We start from the raw sequence: 19,830 nt of genomic DNA on the forward strand, positions 1-19,830 counted from the left end.
CCGCTGTGGGTGCCGCAGCCAGGGCAGGTTGCGGATTTACCGCCGGCTGCTGCTTCAGCAGGTAGCAGCGAGGAGGAGGAGGAGGAGGCGGCTGGGCTCCCCTCGCACCCACCCGTGGGGCAGGGCCGTGGCAGGCAGCTGCCGGTACCGGCCCTGGGCTCCGCTTTCCCCCCCTCCCCACCACCACCCTGTGCAAGGTGCCGTGGGAGGAGGGGGAAAGCGCTGCCCCGAGGCGGGGCCGGGCGGGGCGGAGGGCAGGCGGCTGGAGGGCGCATTTCTGGCGGGGGCCGCCGCCGCTTTGTCTGAGAGGGGAAAGTTTGGCGGCGGGGCGGGGGCTCAGGCGCTGCCCCGGCACCTGCCGAGGGGGGCCGGCGGGGCCAACCCCCCCAACCCCCGTCTCCCTTCCCCTTTCTCGGCGCGGCGGCTTCTCTCCTCTTTCCCCGCAGCCGCCGGAGGGTGAGGGGGCAGCGCGGCGGGGCCATGGGCGCTTGGGCAAGGCTGTGCCTCCTCCTCAGCGCGGCGCTGGCCGCCGCTTCAGGTGAGTCGTCGCGGTGGGCCCCGGCCCCTCTCCCCGTCCCGCGGGCGGTCTGTGCCCTGAGGAGAAGTTGAGCTCCTCCGATGACTAAACGTCCCCCTTCTCCCAGGGGATTTGGGGCATCTTTCCCTTCTTTTCCCCTTCTTCCCGGCTGGGCGGGCGGGGGTCCGCTTTCCCGCCCCCCCGCCATTTTGGCGGCCTCGCCACAGGCGGGGCGAGGGGGCCCGGGGCGAAGCCCTTCTCTCGTCCGTCATTTCCCCCGTTTTTCCCGCTCGGTCGTGGGGTGCCCACAAGCCGCTGAAATCGTTAAACGCTGGGGATGGAGGAATATGTCCCGTTTGGGGTGGGGGGAAAGGCGGGAAGGGTGGTCCGGGGCTTCTCCTCACCCTCCACCCCTTCTCCTGAGGGTAGCCCGGGACGGTGGTAAAGCCCCTGCTAAGCTGAGGGTGAGGTTACCCAACAAAGCTTTTTGTGGGTTTTAGTTATCCAAACCCACGGAAAAAAACGCGTGTGAGGTGCTGAGCCAGCCCTCAAACTGTCCCGGCACACTCTCCACGGGTGTTCGTGGCGGTGGTGGGGGCGAAGCCCACGGGGCTCGGGAAACGCTGCCAGCCTGGGCAGCGGTGACAGGAGCTGTGGAGAGCGGGTAGCAGTCATCCACCTCTCCTTGTTTTGGGAGAAGAGGGCCAAGTTCACCGTGGGGTGTGTGGATGTCGCTGTAGGAGTGCTCTAGGAGAGCCTCAGCCCGCAACAAGCATTGCTTTCTTCTGTCATTAAAAAAGTGTTCTTGTAAAAAATGCAAGGTTATCATCGTACCATGCTGCCAGGCAGTCAGGTTTAAGATCTTTTGAGTTTGGGACTGCAGTGTGGCTGCATTTGCATGCTTAGGTTGTTTTCCAGCTTTTCTTTTGACCGTGCGACTGTAGGTTGTTGGTTTCCAGAGCGGCACACTCCCAAAGAACCGCTCCCACTGTAACGCTGTGATTCCCATTTGATATAGTTGTCTTAGTGAATAACAGTAGTTAAAAATAGCTATGCGTGCACCAACTCAGGAGCTGTTAGATATGAATTCAGGGTAGTAAGTTGTTGAGCAGTACTCTGAGAGACTTAACTTTTACCAAAAAAAAACCACCCCAAAACCAGACAACTACCCTACCAACCATCTGTATCCAAGATGCCCAACACAAAAATACCAAGGCAAAAAGTTTGGGTATTTCTTCCCAAAGTTCTTCTGTATGTGAAAGGCAATGTGATCCTTTCAGGTGAGCTTTGCAAACAGCTGTTAATTGCGCTGATGACTTGGAGTTGCATGCAAAGCCAGCACGCTATAACAAAGAGAGATGTTGCTTAACGTGCGTGTAGTGTCTCGGGCTCGCTTATGATTGGGAATAAAAAGTAGCTAAAGGGTATTTGTAACTAAGAATTTTCAAACTCCTGTAAAGATGGGCTATATCCTAGTATTCCCCTTGGTAACTTGTGAGGGAGTGAGCTATGTCTTTGCTTTAATGGTGAGGAATAATCGGACTTTCTGTGTTTGCTTCCTAGTCCCACGTGGGCTCGGGTGAGCCTGCCTCTGCAGTGGAGGGAGTAGGCTGGAGAGCTGAGAGAGACATTTTCAAAGTTGTCTTATTCCTGCTGTTGCCTGCCTGGACTATTTGAGGCAGCTACTCTTGCCCTGCTGCCTTGGTCCTTACTCTGTGTTGCAGCCGTGTAGGTGATGAGCTTTTGGGCACATGATTGCACTTCCATGATGTGTTTATAGTGCCTGGCACAAAGGGCCCTGGGTGAAGTTACAACCCCTTGAAGCAAGAGTAGGAAATGCTTGTTTTGTTGTTGTTGTCGATAGTTCTCCCCTGTCTCTTTAAGGTTTTTCAAATCCTCAGTGGGCACTCTCGTACCATATTTCACATTTCAGGGTATCAAACTATTGCTGTTTTGTTAGATCAGTGCAGTGACGTGAAGTCCAGGTATGGTCGAGTGTTCGTTTGGTTTTTGGTAAACACAAATTGCTATGAAAGGTCAAGTAAATGAACAGGTAATTGCTGAGAGTCTGAGTCTTTGCATTCAGGTAATTTGGCACCACCATGAACGTGCAGAGGTCACTTGTCAAATGGGAAGTGGTTAACCGTATTCGTGGGGCGGCGTGTGGGGAACTGTGCGGATGTGAGAGTGAAACCCGGTGTTTCAGCATGTCCTTCCTCTTGGGTGCTCAGTCCGTGGCTGTGATGGGTAGGGCTCGATTTGCTTACTGTGATCATGAGTAGAAAGGTATCTGCTGAACTTGAGAGAAACACAGTTGGGCTCTTGTGGCTCATCTTCTTGGCAAGGGAAAATAATTCCCCATGGTGCCTCTGCAACCTCTTGTAGCAGAGCTGAAGACTGGTGCGAAGGAGGAGCTTTTGATTCGAAGCAGTGTAGCTCTAAGTTTAGTTCTGTACAGATTTGTCTAATCTGCATTTTATGGGAAACACCACTCTTCGAGGAAATTCTTCGTTCTCTGGGTGGTCCCTTGAGGCAGCTTTTCCTGCGTTCTCTTTTCTTTTCATCTTTGAGTTTCTTGGGTTGCTTTTGATTTCACATTCTTGTCACGTTTTCAGTAGACAGATACGTATAGTTGTTCGACAATGGCTATTTCCCAGAAAATCAATGAAGGAACTGTCATTCAACTTAATAATGGTTTTATTTTCAAACCTCTTACTTGATTTATTGAAGTAGAATATATAAAGTATGCTTGACTGGGTGTATATCTCCATCACTTCATTGGAGAACCTTTTAGCTGGCAGAGTCAGTGGTGAGAAGTAGGAAGAGTGAAGCAGGCAGAGTCCTGTGAGCCTGTTGGGTGAAATGTGACCCGTTGCCCATGGGGGAGTGATTTAGGAACGAGAATTCACGTTGACTCTTCATTTTTATGTGTATATTCATGTGCTTATTTGTTTATCCTGTAAATGGTAAAAGGATTTACAGGAGCACAGCGAAGAGACTGCTCTTCAGCATGCAGTTTAAATGCCGTGTAACCTCGCATTTTTAAGGGCCATATTTTGCCCTTGAATAGCTGTGGTTTCCCTTTAGTTCAGTGAGAGCTCGGGCTATTATTCAAAGCTACAATTCTGAGCTTCGTCTTATGTCTGTATTGTGAGAATCCCCATCTTACTGGGGGCAGCTGTTACCACAGTGGAGGGGCGGAACGTGTGCCCCTCGCACCAGTGGCACCAAATGTCTGAATTTCTCACCCATCTTAAGAGTGTGTGGGTGATTGTGGGAACTGATTGTGATACTAGCCCTGTTCAAAAGTGGGTGATTATTGCCGATGGTGCGGTCAGGTCCTTACGAAGCTGGTATCAACCCGTGCCTATTCCTATTCTCCCATGTTTTTGATGGTTGTCTGTGCCCTTGACGTCAGTCTGAGAAAGATTGGGTGACTTCCTGCAACTATAATGCCGTGATCCTTCATCGGTGTGGTGAGGTGCTGCAGTGGCAGGTGCTAACCCCTTCTTGAAGATCAGCTGCATTATTTTGTCAGGTCTTCCCTTTTGTCTCTGCCCTTGTTTGTGCCACTCTTCAAGTTCTTGAGTCTATCTCGGCCAGAGTCCATGACGCTACAGTTTGATGCTCACCGAGGGGTTGCCCTGCTGCCCCAAAACTGCATTTGTTTTGTCGCTGGCAAGTGCATGGCCAGAGGTGGCTGCTCAGTGCTGCTCGTACTGTTACGCAGGAGGTTCACTGGAGAGTGTACTGGTTTTACTCGTTTCTAATCTGTTTTACTTTTTTTTTGTCCCGTAGGTGCCTGTGTCTACCAAGGCTTGTTGTTTGAGGTAGGTCAACTTGAATGTGTTATGCTGGGGAAGTAGTTGAGAAGGTGCTGTTGAACTTGACTCTAGTTTCTGATTTTTGTCACCCCTGCAACTCGGATGGCTGATCTTGCGGCAGGTCACAGAGCTGTGAGCCTTCAGCCTGCTGGAAAACAGCAGCAAAATAAATATTGCCCTCAGAGGGGTTAGAAATTCTCCCCGGGCCTTTGAACCCGAGCGCTCTCCTCAGCACAGCTCTGCTTGCTTCTAACTGTGGCTCCTTTGTGAAAAAAATGTGGGGGATTGCAAGGCTCTTGGAAGCCGTATGAATGACACATGTGCAGTCCTAGGCAGGATAGAGGTTATGTTTTGTAAAATGTCACTGTAATGCCAGGATATGCTCTGTGTTTTTTTTTTTTTTCCCTGAATTAATAAGCTACTAATGACAATAACTGAACACCTTTTTCTCTCAGCTGATTACGGTGAGTACTGTGTAGCCTGACTCTTCTTTATAAACCCTAAGTATTTTCTTTTATAGTCTTCCTCTGCATATATGTAATCCTTGAATATCTTTGTACAAGAATCACAGTTTTTAACAATTTATAAAAGGTGGTTTTTTGTGTAACACTTGTCTGCCTTGCTTCAGTACTCTGGGCTAAAAGGAAATGGCTGAGCAACTTGGCATTTCTGGAGTGCTTCTGTACCTGCCTCCAAGCCCACAGCAGACTTGCTCAGGTATTAGTTACCGTAGGCTGGGAGGCTGTGTGCGGCAACTGTCGGAGAAAGCCTGGGTTTTTATTTCTCTTGGAGCTCTCCAGCAAAGCTGGACGTATGCTCTGTGTGTGTGACATGTGACCACTGGGTATCTTGGAAGTAACTGCATGCAGGTGGTTCCTTTGGCCTTCCAAAATGGATTTAGGGTCTTGGAAGTTTTTCTATTCCCAGAAGAGAATGTGGAGGAAATTACTGGAAGCAAATGTTTTCAGTGGGCAGCTTGGGAGGAAGCTGACACAAGCTAAATGTGTTTGCTCCTGTTAATAGTGTGCTGTGTAGCACTGGTGTCTTAACAGCAGCTGGAAAGTTTGTCCAGACTTGGACTTCAGTGAACTGTATGACAATGACAGGTCACTTTGTGCTGAGCATTGCAGCTCCGTAAGGGCAGTGCCAGTGCTGAAGGGTTAGCACGTGAAGGGTTTTATCTGGCACTCATTGCCACTGGCATCAGTCACTGATTTTGTTTGTTTGTTTTTTCATTTTGTGTTGTCTTGGTGTTCTGATGGTGGGGCTTTGTTTGTTTGTTTTCCCCACTGCTTCTGAGTGTTTGAAATGCTAATGTGGACCTCAGTAGTACCTTGCCGTGGCATTTGTACATAAAGACTACATAGCATAGGGAAGGGGTTTCATTTGGATATTTTTCTGGTAGTCTTTCCCTCAGCGTTGTACCAGAGCGGTACGTGCTTGATTTGCCTTGTGTGGCTGAGTTGGATGTGGGTGACGGGAGTGGATCTGAGTGACTTCGTCCGTACCTGAGGTGCTCCTTTCGTCCATCCCTGAGGGGTCCTGACAGAGCACGGATGGATGTGGCAGCAGAGTTTGACTGTGGGATTTCTCACTAGTGTTGCTGCAGTGTGCACAGAGGGGAGCAGAGAAGCAGACTGGGGCGTAATTTTGTGGTTTTAGCGTTTCTATATGGCTTTGGAAACTTGCACGTGAAAGAATGTGTTCAGTGAAGAAATCCCAGTGACAGGACAAACATGCAAGCTAAGGATGTCGTCTTTATAGAATCTATTTTGGGGGAGGACTGTACCTTCTGGGTGTGTTTGCTTGCAGACCGTTTACGCACTGGAAAGAAAGCTTTTCTGAATGACAAGAAGGCATTGGGCCAAACACTGCAACCTCACCTGATGGCTCCGCCCTGGACTGGCAGCATCACAGTGCCTGGGGCACTAACAGAGCTGTTGACAACTTCCAAGAGAAATCTGTAGAAACTTTTTCATGTTTTAAGCTATGGTGACAAACACTGTTTTCTTCAGTGTTTCCTGTAATTCAACGTTTCTCTCAGTTTTTCCTGTGCAAGTGGTTACAGGAATGCTGTAAATAGGAATGCTGTTTGCTGCAAGTCCTGCTCGCTCCTGCTGCAAACCCAAACTCTGGAGTCACTTAAAAAATCCTTGGTGCGTAAATCAAACATTTAAGTGTAGTGAATGCAGACACTGCAGAGTTGCTTGAATTGTTAATGCTGTAAAAGTTCTGCATCTTGCTTGACTGACTTAGCTGCTTGTGCATCACGGGTCAGCTTGTGTTCATTTGTTTGATTTCCAGCTGTGCTGAAGAGGTTTGTGTTCTTTCCCCTGTCTTCACCTTTGAGGGAGTTTTCAGATCCACGCAACCAGTGCAGCTGCTTCGTTTACTTAGCAAAGAACAAAATACACTTTTCTATTATTTGCTTAGCTAGAGGGTAGTGTAGGTGGGGATGAGGAGACATTCATGCCACAATGAAAGTAAATGTGTGGGTGAGGTATTGATCCAAGTCCTTGTCTGCATCTTTTGAGCAGCTGGCTTGTGCTAAGAAGGGTTTTCAGCCCTGGGAGGAGAGGGGAGGCACGGGGCTGGGAATTAAAGTGGGAGTTGGTTTAAATGGCAAGTGTGACTTGACAAATGACACTTCATGTCTGGCAGACACTGCAGTAAGGAAGGAGAAGTCCAGCTGAGCGATCTCCAGTAAATTTTTACTTTGTCTGTGTTAGAACATGGACGTTGTCTGTTGCAGCAGCTGCTGGTAATGCACGTAAGGATGAATTTCTGCACTGGCAGATGCCTTTGGAACTTTCATGGGACACTATAAAGCACCAAACAAGCCGAGCAGCTTTCCTTGGAAGGAAATGTTTTTAATCTTGGCGTTAGAATGAAAATTACAAACAGAAGAAAAAGCCCTAACTTAATCCTCAGTAAATGGTACTGTACTTGTGCTTCTACCAAAAATTTTGCTTCCCTTTTTCCTTTTGAAACTGCCTGAACAAGGATTCCAGTTAATTGAAATGCTTAGTTGACTGGAAGATCTGAAGAAATTTTGGGTTTAGCAGTCAGTCAAAAGAGCAATGTGCCTTTTCCAGAAAAGGAAAGAAAATAATTGTTGTAGCTCTTCAGATAGTTCAACTTTTCATCTTTTTAATTCTGCTCTGCAATCAGTCATGGTAGAGGTCACAAAATAATACTAATAATTTAAAAAATCACATGTTGATAGATCACTGTTGTATAAATACAACTTCTGTCAGCTCTATTATACATCAGATCATACATTTCATGTATGCATTAACTGTATTTTTTATAAACACTTGCAAGGAGCCTGACTGATACGGGAGAACTCCAGCAAAGGATAAGGAAATTAAATGGTGGAGACATGGATCTGTGTTATGCTAGAGGTAGCTGCTTGCTCAGCTCCAGAGATGATTTTTTTTTTTTTTTTTTTTTTTTTACCTAATTACATTGGGCATATTTAGCTCCTTTCAGTGGCAAGCGTAACCAGAGTGGAGAAGTGAAGTGTGAGCTTCAAGTTCTGTGTGTGAAGGAAAAAGTGCATGAACGTGTTGATGCTAAAAGTTTAAAGTTTGTGACAATAAAACAGTTTCAAGTATCTGATGTGACTGACTGCATAGAGCACATCCTCGGTCAATAAAAAAGTATCCTTTAAATCTTCTGATAAACTTGATAACATCTTGCAGTTAAATGTGTACATTTTTTTTTTGTCAGAAGTTTAAAGAAAGGCTGATTTTATGCTTTTAAACTAAGATTTCTGCTTCCATCTGTAGTTTGTGCTGAGTCAGAAATGAAAGGGGAAATATAATGAATAGAAAATGTTTGTTTTTTTTTTTTTTTTTTTCCCCAGTTTTACATCTCCCAATCTAGATAGCTTCTCTTCTGAATAAACTTAGTGACTATTTAAAATAAATGCTAGCGGGTACAGAGCACTGCTGGCTAGGGAATACTTTAAATTAGCAATGGAATATGAGCTTCACTTTAATTTCTTTAGAAGGATAACAAGTTACCACTGGAAAAATGAGATTAGAATTGAAGATTTCAGTCGAAGGTTTTGCTTGCTAACTTTTACGATTGTCAAAATGTTTTTGGTTTTGTTCTAAATTATGTGATGTAAATGGCACTGCTTAGCCTGGAGGTGCATCCTCAGCTCCACCAGGGACCAAAGCTGTAAATTTCTGTTTATAACATGCATCTAACACTCGGTAGCTCTAAACTCTAGTTTACAGCAGCATGAATCTCCCTCCTGTGTCATGTTCAAATGAGCATTTTTCAGAACGCTGTGATATTATCCAGTTTGCTGGGGGGGGGTTCCTCTTTGAGCAGCCTGCGGTCCCCACTCCTCATTTGCTTTTCTGCAGTCTCGCACACTGACGTGGGTAGTGGGGAGGTAATGAGTTATTTGAGTTAGACTTGCACAATCGAGGTCGCTTTTCCCTGCTGTTGCAGGGTGGATGTATCCTGATAGACACAAGTTGACTAATACCCGATGTGTGATGATTTTTATTCATTGAACAGATACAATTAGATGCTGTGACTCTCCCAGGACTTCAAAGAGTAGTGACGGAAAGACTGGGGGCATTTGGTGCAGCGGGGGCCTGATTCTGCAGTGCTGTTGTGCAGTCTTTTAAGCCTGTTTAGAGCAGGTGCGTGACACTGAATAACTGTTTTACTGTGTGTAGGGCTTAATAACCAACTCATCCTTGCTTTGTGTGGCTGTGAATGGAAGTGCAAGGTGATGGAAATAGACCTCTCCATGTACACGAACGGTATGCAGTTAAGGTTTAATAATCTAATAATGAGATGTGTCTCATGTAGGAAAGCCCATCTGCTTGTGGGTTTCGGAAAGCTGAGATCATCCCAAGATCAAAAATAAAGACAAAAATGTTTTTTGAATAAAGCATTTATTACATCTGTGTTCTTTCTTTGTGTTCCTTGAAAATAACAGTATAATATAGAGGAAATGGGCAGTACACTCTTTATTTCATGGTACCAGGTAAAAAAAACTCAGGTGTAAGATGAAGATTGTTCTCCTGAGGATGTATTGAATTCTTGTCTCTTAATCAGTAAAGAGGAGGGTTTTTTTTTTTTGTGGATGGAGACACGCATTTCAATATGTAATAATTCTTCTTTTATATGTTAGTGGTTCTCATACAGAAGACTTTCAAAAGTCATTTTTTGATGTTTTATAAGGAAACACAACACTGTTAGCATAGCTGAGAGTTGGCGTCTTCTAGAATTATCACATTTATTTTGTTTTGTAGCAATGTGAAACTTGTTCTGAATACCAAATAACACATAGTAAAAACTTGAGAACTTAATCATGTTAGTTGTATATCTCGATATAGAAGGTTTGACATAGTACATACAAATCAGTACAGGTTCTGTTTCAGTGGGTTTTTTATGTTCCTTTTTCATTTTTTACCTCTGAAAAGAAGTCCTGTGGAGCTCTAACATCCCTAAACAGCTATGCACTCTATTAAAAACTACTAGCTGAGGAAGTGCTGAGAACTTTTAAAAAGCCCGAAGGATCTGCCCCTGCCCTGCTGTAAGCAGAGGTGAATTACACTTCACTTGCAACACTGCGGCCCTGAGCCAGAGCACTTTGACAGCTCTATGGGGTGTTGCCTTTCAGAGGTTTTCACACTTCAGGAGTGCTGTCATGGTGTTTTTTACACCAGAGATGAACTCTGGCTTTGCCGGTGGAAGGGTAGATGTTGCTGCTGTTGCTTTATATGTCTGTTTCAATGAGGACAGCAGCAACTGACACAAGTCGCAACTGAAGGGCTGTTCGTAGTAAGAGAGACCAATTCATACAACACAAACTTTGTTCAACAGCTGCCTGTACATTGTCCTGTAATGGATGCAGGAGATAAATACAGGGACTGGGGAGGGGGCAGAGGGTGGCTGGGCTAGCTCTGGCTCTGGGGCCAGGCACTTTTCTCCTACAGCTTGGACCTGTTGTTGATCTTACAGAAGTAGCATCTTTTAATTCCCCCTGTGCTTGGAGCTGGGCAGGAGTTTCCATCCCTGCAGCCCCTGTGTCTGGGAGCAGCAGGTTGCATTAGTGGGGCATCTCTTTGGTTTCTCCAGGTGCTGCTCTGTAAGAGAAAAGAGACATGCCTTTTCACGAAATCCTGAAGCAGTGGCGAGGCAGGCTATTCTCTGTCGAGCACTGTGCCTTAACATTTAACCTGGGGCAACTGAAGCACGAAGCTGGTGTCTTTGCTTACCCTTGAGATGGTTTATCTGCCGTGCTTACCTCACATAGGTATTCCACAGTTCTCTCTGCAGTGGGCTGCAAATACACCAAATTGATCATCCAGTTCCCCCTCTTCAATTATTTCCAGCAGCCTGTGGGGTTTTCTTTTCCTGGAAGGTGTGAGTGTCTGCTGGCTGTAGTATTCTGCTTCAGGGATCTTTCCTCTCCATCCTCTGTCCTGGCTGGTGAAAGACTTTAATCTTCACTGTGTCGTGGGAGGTGATCTGGCAACAGCCTTGTTTGGAGATCAGGGTCTTTACAAGAGCTGTCCTGTTCCACATTTTCCATTTCAGTGGTCTTACTGGATGGTTGCTGTTCATCCGCAAACACTGACTTAAGTAGATGATTAACATTTAATAACACAGTTATAGGAGCTATATGCCAGAGTCTTGGCAGGAGATGTTGGATTTCTCATGAATTTGTTCACTAGGACAACAATTTAACAGTTACCCAGCATTTATAAATTTCACAAGTCATTCTGCCTTTAGCCTTTCTGGATGCATTTGAAGAGCCTTGTTTAGGAAATAATTGCTTATAATTTGTCATTTACTTTTCCTTTTTAAATTCACAGCATGGAAAATTCCTTTCTTCCTTTACTAGCTCACTAATTCTGTTTGTGCTTCCTCATTCCTTCCCTCTCCTCAACCCTGCCAAAACCTTGACCAGGTTTCCCATTTGCATTTTCTCTTTAGAGTAGGGGGTTGCGATGTCTAGAGAAATGATAGAAATCAGGTTTTGCCAGCGGAAAAAGCCTATCATGCATTAAAAGTGGAGACCTGTGGACAGTGCCAAGTAATGTAGCTTTAGAAAGATGACAGCTTATATCACCTGGGGACCTCCCTCAAATGTAGTTTTTCACTGGGCTGAAGTTGGCAGCCAACCATTGTCATACTGGTGTGTGTGCCTAACCCGGGCCTTGCTTTGAAAACTCTCCTGTTCTCCGTTTCGGAGTGCAAGTGCCAGCTTTGGAGTTGGAAGCAGTGTCCCACAGCTGATGAAAGTGTTGGGAGACAGCAAAATAGCTGTCTCTGTAGTGGGTTATATGATAAACACAGAAATGGAAAATGGTACTCATCAAATGTGTACATTTATTATATTCTGCTGGTGCTTATGAAAGCACAAGCAGCGCTGTTCTGTGTGGAGCAGTGAAGTACGTCTGCGGTTGAGGTGAGAAACAGTTTTGTTCAGGGGTGGCAGGGCTAGGTTTATGTGCACATACACGTGTTTGAGACTCGGCCCCTTTGTCTCTGAAGGGCAGGCGGTGGCAGACCTTGGTGCCACGAACAGAAAAGGCAGGAGGGTGTTTGGGTTGGAAGTCGTAGCCTTCTTTTGCAGAAGGGATTTAATTGTATCTTTCTGTGTCAAACGTGGTTTTCCTTTTGGAGGATCAGCACTTGCTATTCTTTTCTTCTTTCTTGTGTAAATCATAAATAACAGCTCACTCAAAAACTGATTTTTCCCCTCTCTTCAGCGCAGTAATTCAGAGATTAAGAGATCACCCGGTGGGGCAGAGTTCTGCAGATGGTCATCTTACCATTTTTATGGGTTACTCAAAAATCTGTAATCGTATTCCAGGGACATAATGTTAATGTTCATCAGATAACTTTTAAAGGTCTCTGAACAGATCAAGAAAGTCAATATCATTTTAATTATCCCCAGACAACGTTTTACGGAAGTGGTGTTTACGCTCTGAATATACGTGTACATCAGTAGCTTTAGGAGAGAGAAAATGAAGGTAGAAGGCTGGAGCAAAACAGTCAGGAGAATTTGTGGTTCCTATTTTGTGTTAGAAAGAAAAAGAACGTGTTTTGGAAAGAAATTTGGAAGTGTACTGTCGTGAAAGGAGCCCACTGAAGGTGATTTAAGCTCTCTTGCTTGTAGCCGAAAGAGGGAGAGGGATGTAACCTCCAGCCAGAGGTATAAGAGCAAGTCTGTTTTCAGTCTCCCTTTCTGCTAGCACCCGCTCCACACACACACACTTGCCAGTCCCCGCGAAGCAGCGGTTTCTTTGCGTATGTCTTTCTCAGTGGCATATGCGGTACAGGATTGTTGCGTTACTGTGACTGCAGCGTACGCTGCGATGACACGTGGGTACATCCTGCGCCCAGCAGATGGGAGGGAGAGGTTAAAGGAGTTGTCTGACGCTTTCTGTGCTTTCAGAACATATTAGTTTAGCAAAAGAACTTGAGGTGTTTGCTTGCTTTATTTGCTGTGGCTCACTGGAGCAGGCAATTGCCCTCGTGTGTGTGTCTGAGATGTACTTCCAACTTCCTAAACACACATAGATTCTCTCTGCGTGTCATTCTGTACAGGTGTGGGCAAGTCCTGCTGAAGGCTTTTTGATCTGGGAACTCGGGCTGTTTTCTTCTAACATTGATTTTCTTCTGGAGAGAGGCTGCCAGACAGGGAATTTGGAAAAGATACTGTTTTTCGCCTCCTGATATCTCCTAATGGAGATAAGGGAAACGTATTTTTGGCTAGGATTTTTTTGGTAGTTTGAAAAATAATTGTCCCCAGGTATGACTGCCAAGAAATAATAGAACTTCACTGTACATTTTGGGTGACCTCCAAAGAACTTCTGGATTGAATTTGTAAGATAACCGAGGAAAAGGAATCTCCAGTTCCTGTTGACATTGACTGGAAATTGTGCGCTTTCTTCTAGTAAGCGTGTAGGAAAACCCTAGTCTTAATTTTTAGAAACATTGAAGCTTTTAGTGTGTATCAGCAAGAAACTTTCTCCCTCTACAGAGAAAAATAAACCTAAACCAAGCTGGTTTTGTTTAGAAATGGAAAAGAAACTGTTTGTTAGTACAGACTGAATTTCTTCTGTCTGTCCTGTAGAAACGGCTTTCTGTCTCATTGCTGTACAGTGTCCGCTGACACAAAAATGAGTCAGGACAAATGAAACAGCCTGGTTTAGATGGATCTGTGTTACACAAAATGACACCGAATATATAAAACATAGTTTGGGTGGGATCTTTTCAACTGACTCTCAAAGTACCGGACAAGTCTACTAAGGTTAAGCTTTGTGAAAAAGGGCCTTGAGTATTGAACAGCAGGGCTTGGCATGCTGTGGTTCAGGGGTCGAAGCAGAACTGCTTGGACAAGGAACTGATGAATGTGTGCTCAGTCTTTTGAAAGAGATTACTGGTGTTTTAATTAATCACAAACCTTAGGCAAAATCAGACTACTGTGTTTGGACAGTGGTGCCATGTAGAATTTTTTATCTTCCAGGTTGGTTTCCTGTGTTTCTTTTTCCCTTTTTTTTTTCTCCTTGAGTAAATCATGGCCCCATCAGAAATGCCAGTATGAAACCCCCTCACCGTTACAGTTGTTGCACAGGCTTGTTAAATAAATTGATTCAAAGCTGTGCAGGTTAAATCATTCTCTGAGCCTTTTCAGTAAACAGTAGCTCTCCAGTTGTTGCTATTGTAACTGCTGAATTTCATGAGAACCCTAAGATATTCCTTGGTGCTTTCAGGGAGACATATAATAAATGGAAAAAAATCCCAAATATGAGGCTCTTCCAGATGGGTGCATTGATTTTCTATCACTGCTCAGACCTGTCAGCCTTGAAAGCGGCTGTAAAGAGAGCCACGTGATGCTGTGATGCTCTAAAGTTTATGATGCTAGGATGTCTATATTTCTGCCATGCATATTAAATAGCTTCCAGTGGGAATATATAAAGCAGACTTCCACTGGAAGACCACTGTAATTCTCCTAGTGCTGTGATTTACTGTTGAGCCATAGATTAAGGAGACCCGTTAGGATAAAATACTCAGTGCGCACTCAATTTTGTAATCATTGTAGCTACTTCAGAATCATTCGGTAATGAATCTTCTAACTAACCGCCTGAGCTCGGCGTCAGAAGCAGCGTTATACTACCAGCTGGAATACTACGGCTGAGGGAGAGTCCTAGGCATTTTCAGACACCCTTAACTGTGTTTCTGAGAATCGCTGAGGGGAACAAAAGCTCTCATTCCTCGCTGAAATTACAATTCCTGGACCCGAGTTCTTCCTATATTAATTTGAAGAATTTTAAGCCAGATATTTCATTGCTCAAAAAAATTAAAAAGTTTCATAAACTGCTTCCTGTGTGTTGTATGGATATCAAAATTAAACTTTTGCAGGCTCAACATTGGGAGATTTTAATTTAAGATTGATACTGAGCGTATATTTTCAGTGACATCAATGGGAGCTGAAAGGGTCTTGCAGTGAGAGGACGAAGATGAGAAATTTTGGACCTTGCAGCTATATATGTACCCTTTTATTTATCTCAGTTATCAAACTAGACGTCTTATTTCTAATGGGAATGTAGTCTTCCTGAAAAATTTAACCTTTTCATTACATTATTAATGTCCTACATTAATAGATTTGGCCATAGTCATGTGGGAATAATTACTTTTGAGTGCTTGCCCAGCACGAGACCGATATGCTGTAGGTCGGGTCTAATTTGTGGTTCATGGGTATTTGTATTTTCAGAGGAAACACAGGGTCGGTTGTGTAGTTATGAACTTGAAAACCTACGCTGATTTTGACAGAGTTGTCATTACTGACACACTAATAGCCAGCTCTGAGTTAGTGGATGCAATAAATCCTTCTATGCGCTGAGCCTGGTAGAGCGGTTTCAGGTGAAAACATGAGCAAACTTGTTAGCCATTTCTTTCCCACATATTTTTGCATTTTATATTTTCTTCTGTATATGTAAAAAGCCTGATTTTCTGGAGTATTTAAGGAGTCAATTTACAGTTAAATTCTTGATATGACAGAGCAAAGGTAACTTACTGCATTTTTATTCCAGTGGATTTGTTTGTTTGTTTTAAAGAATCAGAATTTTAGTGTTCTATTTTGAAAACCTAGATTTGATTTTCAATTGGAGAGAATTAAAAATTGCATCTACTCCTTTCTACCTCAGTTCCTCAGTGAAACTGGGATCATCACGTTTAGGGAAAGGGAACCTAAAAGTGCCTCAATCTACTGTCGTGGGGAAACCTTCCAGAACAAAAGTGAATTATGTGCTTCCCTTCAGTGACCTACGGAGTAATTCTTAAGTCTCTCTTCCGTGTTATTTTTAAAACAAAGATTCCCTGAATGAAACAATAAACGTAATGAAAATCTGTTTTAAATGTAATGAAATCCTTAGGACAAAACAAAGTCTAAGGTTTTACTTTGAAAGACACCTGGAGATGTTGTGTCGGATAAAATGGAACTAATTGAGATACGGTCAAATAGAAACTGAACAGAATTTGTCCCAGAATTTAACTTTGCATTACCTTGGGAAATAAAGTCAAATCTCTCTATGGACAAAGACCGGAGAAAAGCTGAGATGCAGTGTTACTGTGCAAGAGAGGCTTAAATAGTCCGCAGCGTGCTCCCTCTGCTCGTGAGCACTTTGTATGCGTTACTCAGCGCGTGTGACTCGTCTGTCACCACAAATGGACTGTGTTTGTGTTCGGGAAGCTCGGTGCTGTCAGACTGATTTAGGGAGGAATCTTACCTTACAGACTTTATTTTAGAATGTAAACATTATCAGGAACATCTTGGCTTTTCTGCTAGAAATTGCAGGCGAAGCGTTGAAAGGAACGGTAAGGCATTGTGCTGGGAGCACGGTTAAAAGCGTGCTGTAGCGCAGGGAGCTGGGTTTTGCCTTGACAGGTTTTCAGATGGGAAGGCAATCCCACTTCCTGTGAGAGGGAAAATGCAAGATGTAAAAGTGTCGGGTTTCCCTCGCTTCAGGCAGAGAAATATCTGTGAAATCAGAGGCAAGCCTCTTGAAATCCCTAGGAAAAGGTGTTAGCCATGATATTTTGCATCCTAGGAGGGGGCTGCGCAATTAAGCTGCTTTTCCTGCTACGAGTAGCATCCTATGTGTTGTCCAGTTACCACTCGGTATGGCATTTCTGTCTAGTAATAGGTGAACGTGGGTACCTGGCGTGCGTGTCATGCTGCACGTACCTGTTCAGGCTGTCAGAAGCATTGGTTTGTAAAATGAAGCCCTCTCATCAGCATTTAAAAATTATTATTGTGATGCTGATTTCCCTAATAAAAACAGCAAGTATTCGTATCAAAAGTCAAACCAAACTATTTTTCCTGGGCTTCTACTGCTTATCGGGAAGGTATCGGCAAGCAGTGCCTGATGCTTCTGAGCCTGCGGCTTTGTTAGGAATACGCAAAATGCAGGCAGCTCTGGTTTAGAAAGTGGACTCAGCCTATCTGTTGTTAGGCTTGTTTCAGTTTAGAAGCTAAACAACTCTTGGATAGGTCAGGTGTGCTTTATTAGACCCTTCTCTAATACTGAGGTCTAGCACCGTGTACCACGGAGGTTTGTTAATATATGATCGTTTCCCTCCTTTTAGTCTTGCTTGTGAATACGTGTTTTGTTTTGCAGGTACGAGCAAAGGGGGCTGATGTACCTTCAAGGTCATATCTTTTACTCAGCATCCTGTTTACACAGATGCCTTCTTTAGCCTCTACAAATAGCTGATAAATCCACATGTTCAGACTGAGGAGATGATAATTTCCCATATGGCAGCTTCAATAAGTAACCTCCTTGTTAAAATCAGCAGTAATGCTGCCTATATCAGAGCTGCAATGAGGTCTCTATACTTAATATTTTCAGTGCATGCTGTATGATGCCAGCATGTTTTTAACCTTACTGAAGTCATTTCATGCTTCTGTAATTCATTGGCTTTTCAGTATATTTATAGAAGCTATTTTTTTTCAAGCACTGCAGTAGAAATGATGAGAGCATCTGGTTAAATCCATCACATCTTGTAGAACAACCTCTTAACGGTTATTCTCAGTTAGATGAAATAGGAAAAAATAGCTTTGGTAATTGAGCCTTTCCCCTTTTAGATGCTTACACCAATATTTTAAAGGCTTTAGATATTTAATATAATTAGAGTGCCGTAAGTGTCACCGCAGTGCTTTTCTGCAGTGGAAGCTGCCTAAGTCGGCTATGAGAGCTGTAAAAACAGAGACACGTTTCAGCTTGCACTTAGTTCCAGGGACGTCTGCTCATAACCTTTTGTTTTACTGTAACAGAATAAAGAATGCATCCCAAAGCTTTAATTTTTCTAAAAAAAAAGTTTTCTTTCTGTTCTGGAGTCGTCTCTGTTTTCTGTGGCATTCCAAACCGGTCTGTGCAAGCAAATCCACAGGTGGACTGAATTCAGCCCTTCAGTCCAAATGCGTGACAGGATTATAGGAAAGGATACCAGGTTTGTATAGGAAGACAGGGACTTACCTGGGTTTGGGTTAAAGCCACGGAAAGACCCTATACTAAGCTGAGAGTTGGTAAGGATTTTGTTCCCTCCTAGCTACGTTATGTCCCTTCCCTGTCCTGCTGCAGCTAAGAATGGGCTGATGCCAATGCTGGCTTTTCATTGCAGAACTTGCTTTCTCCCCGGGAAATCCCCCAGATGAGTAGTGGCGGGTTCATCTGGAATGTGATCTTTCCCTTTATCCCTGATCGGGAGATCCCAAATACTCGTGTTGTAGATCAGCTGGTTTTTTATGGCTTTTGGAGTGACCGATGCTGGGACTGCATCGCAGACCAGAAAGAGGAGGACGTCTGAGGGAGAACAGTCCTTTCCTACAGTTGTCACACCTGTGGCAGGAAGCCTGTGGTGCGGTAGTGCTCCTTGTAAGGGTGTAATTTGTAAGGATCTAATTTGTGTAATCCCTGTAAGGATATAACTCATCCCGTGCAGGTTTGGGTGTTGTGTGCAGGGGATGCTTTCCAGTATTCACTCTCCCAGCAGTATGGAAGTGAACTATTTTCGTTACAGGCTTACCCTGATGCTTGACTGCACGATGATGTGGCTGCAAGAAAGCTATGATTTGTTGATATTCGTATTTGGAAACCTCCCTGACACGATGTGGACAGCGGCATCTATCTGGAGTGACAGAGTGGGGTTGTGTGAGGGTTGTTGGGCAGGTCAGAAAAATGAGAAGTATCTGCTCCGTGCTGGCATGGAGAGTTGATCTCTTTCTTAATCTTTCGGTCTCTGGAAAGCGATGTTGGTGTGATTTAGATGGTGACCGTAGACTTGCCTGTGTGCAGTGTCGCAGAGAAGCTGGAGGTGAGGCCAGAGCCACTGGTGGAAATGTGATCAGCATATTTCTATTTGGGGAGCCCACATTCCAGTACTCTTCAGCTTCAGAGGGCTGGGTCCTCGGCTACTGTAAATGCTTTGATGTCTGTGGAGCTGGGCATTTTACCAGCTGAGCATTTGACCCTACCGCTGGCAGTCAGCCTTGGAGGCACTGAGCTTATTTAATACATGAAGCAAGGCTGCAAATGGCAACTGGTTTACCACTTGGTGTGGTAAGAGAGCATGAGTTTACCTTTTGACTTTACTTTGCGGTAAGCTCAACCGCCTCTCCGTCTCTTGTTCTTAACTCGCCTTGGCCCTACACAAGCAGTTTTGGCTCCTTTCCTTAGAGCCAAACTCACACATATGCATGTACAGAAATGATTTAGCATTGGATATGAGTAAGTGGTTGCAGAGGAAGCTTTGGGGAATGTGTTAAAGCAGATGTACTGATGGTGGAATTGAGATTTTCTTCACTTGACCGTCTTCAGACACCCTAAACTTCTGCTACCCCTGTTGGGAATGGCAGTTCCCTGTGTTACTCTTGCGCTTATTAACCTTTTTTGTGGGCCAGTTTGAAGTGAAGGGTAGTGATAAATGTATAGGCTACTTGGGGTTTTTCCCCAAATCCATTACAAGTTTGCTTGCAGGATACAATCTTACTTAGGGGCTACCAGACTGACCAGTGTGTGAGATCTGCCCTAGTGTGTAGCTGGTGGGAGGGATGTGAGAAGTTATTCATTAACTTGTCCCTTCCCTCTTTGTGCTGTTTACTGTCCATTGAAGATATCAACTCTAAAGCTTGACTGGTAGATTTGGGCCAACTCCTTATTTTCTCAAACCAGTCAGTGCTGTGTTTCTTCTGTGTGTCATGAAGTCATCCCTTTCTTGGGGTAATGCTTCATTGTGCCAGCTTCCAAATACCAAAACGATTGTTATGTGGGTTTTAATAGACTAGTGAGCAAAGCGTAAAGCTCACGTACTCTGGGCTTTTATAGGCATTGCACAGGATTGAAGGTGTCTGAACGCTTGAGTTGTGGGCTGGACTGCCTCGAGAGATGCTTTTGGTGTTACCCCTCTGCCTTTATTGGTATCATCGGTGAGCTACTGATG

At 44.5% G+C, this 19,830-nt stretch overlaps 1 protein-coding gene across 1 annotated transcript in view; it reads left to right on the plus strand.

The window, feature by feature from the left end:
- Positions 1-413: 413 nt before the first annotated feature.
- The window catches only part of FRAS1 (Fraser extracellular matrix complex subunit 1), a 143,937-nt gene continuing 124,520 nt past the window's right edge, over positions 414-19,830 (plus strand). The window contains exons 1-2 of the mRNA XM_086746873.1: positions 414-538; positions 4,316-4,347. Coding sequence (XP_086602999.1) covers positions 481-538; positions 4,316-4,347 — 90 coding nt within the window. The 5' untranslated portion in view covers positions 414-480. The remainder of the gene's footprint in view (positions 539-4,315; positions 4,348-19,830) is intronic.

This window comes from Chlamydotis macqueenii, chromosome 4 (genome assembly GCF_036417535.1).
Source record: "Chlamydotis macqueenii isolate bChlMac1 chromosome 4, bChlMac1.mat, whole genome shotgun sequence".
NCBI classification, from domain to species: Eukaryota; Metazoa; Chordata; class Aves; order Otidiformes; family Otididae; genus Chlamydotis; species Chlamydotis macqueenii.